The following is a 3403-nucleotide window of genomic DNA, read 5'->3' on the forward strand; positions in this document are numbered from 1 at the left end:
CCCACAAGTAACCTGTCCGGTAAAACGGAAAGGTACCCTTACACGGCCCAGCCAACGACAAAGCAGTCGCACCCGAATCTTTCTTTTAAAGCGAGTTTTGTGTATATTATAAGCGGTTATTTTTTTTTCTTTAATGGGTTATGCCTTACAAATATAAACCCAAAAAATAACAACTAAAGACCAACACCGTATGAAGCACATAAGGAGTCCCCGACTGCCGGTTTGGCTGAATTGTTGTTATTGTTGTGTTTTTTTAGGTGGTTGTGTTTATTTTTGCCGGGATTTAAAGCGAACACACGTGCATCAGTGTAACCTGCACGGCACCGATCGCTCTGCACGTTAAACGAGGTGAAATTTTGCCTCGCGGCCCCCCTCCACGTGGTGGGATTTGGGAGCGCTCGGTTCGTGTCAGACGCACTGCGCATGAGCGCGAGGGCCTTTCTCTACCTGCAGTGGGATTCTTATTTTCGCGTGCGGCGGCTCGGTTGACAAGCATTCGCGTGAATACCGTGATCGGTGCTGGCGAAGTCACTATGGTGGATAGGAAGACAAGAGGCGACGCTTCTCTCCTCTCTCGCCTCGTCCCCATTTTGCGCACTGGATACTAACCATGTTTCAAAGAGCCGCACTTTCTGAAAGTTTGTGAAAGGACCGTAACCGCTGCGCTGAGTCTGGACGGAGGGACCCGGCAGCAAGATGCAGATCTGAGAGTGAAGTAAGCTGGGAATCACCTATTGCTTCTGACATTGTGTTGTACGTGTCTAGATTGATCGGTACATCTAATGCAGTTTGATATATCGTTCCCAAGCGACTGAGTCTATTTAAATAAATTACCGAGGCTAACTACCTTGTCAGGTGGAAGGAACTTTTCTATCATCATGTCAAAACCCATAGACCACGTAAAGCGTCCCATGAATGCGTTTATGGTGTGGTCCAGAGCTCAGAGGCGAAAGATGGCTCAGGAGAACCCCAAAATGCACAACTCCGAGATAAGCAAGAGACTTGGAGCGGAGTGGAAACTTCTCACCGAATCAGAGAAAAGGCCATTTATCGACGAAGCGAAGCGGCTGCGGGCGATGCACATGAAGGAGCACCCAGACTACAAATACAGACCGAGGCGGAAACCCAAGACTTTAATGAAAAAAGATAAATTCGCTTTCCCGGTGCCTTATAACTTGGGGGAGCACGAAGCGTTAAAGGTAAACGGCTTACCGAGCGGAGCGCTCTCTGAGTCCTTGATGAGCAACCCCGACAAGGCGGCGGCGGCGGCGGCGGCGGCCGCCGCGAGGGTCTTCTTCAACCCCTCCATGTCCACGAACCCTTATTCGTTTTTTGACCTCGGGTCCAAAATGACCGACCTCTCTCCGCCGTCGTTCCCTTACGCGTCACCGCTGGGTTATCCCGGCGGCGCCACGGCGTTCTCCGGGACCGGGAGCGTGGGCACGGGGACGCACACGCACACGCATTCCCACCCGTCCCCGAGTAATCCCGGATACATGATCCCCTGCAACTGCGCCGCGTGGCCCTCGGCGGGTCTCCAGCCCCCACTAGCGTACATCCTACTGCCCGGAATGGCGAAACCTCAACTTGAACCTTATCCCGCGTACGCCGCGGCGCTATGAGACTGCGGACTCGAAAAAGTTTGACATATGAAAGAACTGTTACATGCAATAGTTCAGGAGCATGCACGAGCCCGGACATGTGATGCACCGATTGGCATAACAATTATCACATGTGTATATTACTTAACGCCTTTGTGTAAAGGGAAGCCTGTTTGGATATCTATCTCATGTTGTTCAACCTGCTAAATCGGAAAAGGGGAATATCTAAAGATGGCGGTGTGCTGCTAGGAGCCCTTGTCAGTCTGCGTGCTCGTTTGAGAAGGTACCGGGTGCTTTTTCGGGCACTTGTCGGTGCACGTGTTTGACTTACTCGCTGGAGCAGGTAGCAGTCGCGAGCAGCGTACACGCGCTCTTATATTCACTTATTCCTTTTTTTTTTTTTACTTCAGTGTTGAATGAGCGGTTACGTTATTTGCTACGGGACTTAGCGCAACTTTAGGCGTGTCCCGCACTTACTCTTGTCTTTCCAAAAAAGAATTACAATCATGTAAATGTGTACAGGTTGATGAAGTCTGTCCTCAGTGCTCCATATGTCGGAGCTTTTTAATTAGAGATCAGGTGTATATTTTAAGTTTTGAATACTGTTTCATAGATGTGTGTAATATTTATTGTTCAGTGAAGACATTGCTATCACTCATGTCGTTGAGTTTAGGACAGACTGCACCCTTTGATATCGGCGAAAGAAAGTCATAAACTTACGGGTGTAACACACTCTGTCTCTCCTTCTCTCTCTCTCTCTCTTCTCTCTCTCTCTCTCTCTCTCTCTCTCTCTCTCTCTCTCTCTCTCTCTCTCTCTCTCTCTCTCTCTCTCTCTCTCACACACACACACACACACACACGTAAATCTCTGAATCTGACTAGGGTGCCAACTCACATAAATGATATATGACTGACGACTATAAAGCATTTATTAGCCAAGGCTCGTGTGGTTTGAGGAAGTCAATCCGTTATTTTACTCTTTACAAAATTGTATGTTATGTGTTTTACTTAACACTACTTACATGTACTTTAAAACCTAAAATGGCTATCGTTCATTTATTGAACAAACAATTATAATAAAGCGTATGCGCACAAACAGAAATTCGCTCTGTAGTTCTTGATTAATAGCGAACAAGATTTATATCTTGAAGGACCTTCCTTGGTCGGGCCAGGTGAAGTGTAAGGTATCCCGAAAAGGACGCTTTTGTTCAAGCTTTGAATAGAATTACTTGGAAATTCAAAGCAACTCACTAATCAGGAGCCAAATCCCGATTTATCTCTAATCATGAATAGGAAAGAAGATCAAACCGAGCAGTTTTCTTTTTAAACCCTCTACTACCAGAAAAACGAAACCTTTCAGGGGTATGAACAGGCATTTCTTTGAGTCTGACGCCTATTGAAGAAGAGGCCCAAATAGCAGTATCCGCCGCAGATTGGAAATTGCTCTTGTTCCATGTCCGGTTGCTCGTCTGTTTGATTAATCATGCGCTGATTTAGCAAAATGCGGGTGCGCGCGTGTGTGTGTATGTGTGTGTGTGTGTGTGTGTGTGTGAGAGAGTGAGAGAGAGACTAAGAGATGGAGAGTGTCTGGGGGGGCATTTGTGTATTTTTTTTTGCTACAATGCGATTGGGATACTTTACGCCGAGACTGGTCTTAAAGCGAGAGACCCCTCTAAGGCTACATTAAGAAGTTAATTCATATGGATCAGAGCGATTATGCAAAACTAATTTGGAGTGTCCAAGGATAATTATTTCCACCACGGTTAATCGAGCCCTTTCACTGCCCCGTATTCTCTTTTGTA

At 46.9% G+C, this 3403-nt stretch overlaps 1 protein-coding gene across 1 annotated transcript; it reads left to right on the forward strand.

Annotated features, from left to right (window-relative positions):
* Nucleotides 1-417: 417 nt before the first annotated feature.
* Nucleotides 418-2703, forward strand: sox21b (SRY-box transcription factor 21b). Its single transcript, XM_027027202.3, has one exon. The coding sequence runs from the start codon at nt 879-881 to the stop codon at nt 1620-1622; it is 744 nt and encodes a 247-aa protein (XP_026883003.2). The 5' UTR covers nt 418-878; the 3' UTR covers nt 1623-2703.
* Nucleotides 2704-3403: the final 700 nt, after the last annotated feature.

This window comes from Electrophorus electricus, chromosome 9 (genome assembly GCF_041902795.1).
Source record: "Electrophorus electricus isolate QZ-2024a chromosome 9, ASM4190279v1, whole genome shotgun sequence".
Taxonomy (NCBI): Eukaryota; Metazoa; Chordata; class Actinopteri; order Gymnotiformes; family Gymnotidae; genus Electrophorus; species Electrophorus electricus.

Bases quoted from the DNA above. Each gene is read 5' to 3' on its own strand.
- sox21b (XM_027027202.3), top strand. From the start codon at position 879: ATGTCAAAACCCATAGACCACGTAAAGCGTCCCATGAATGCGTTTATG.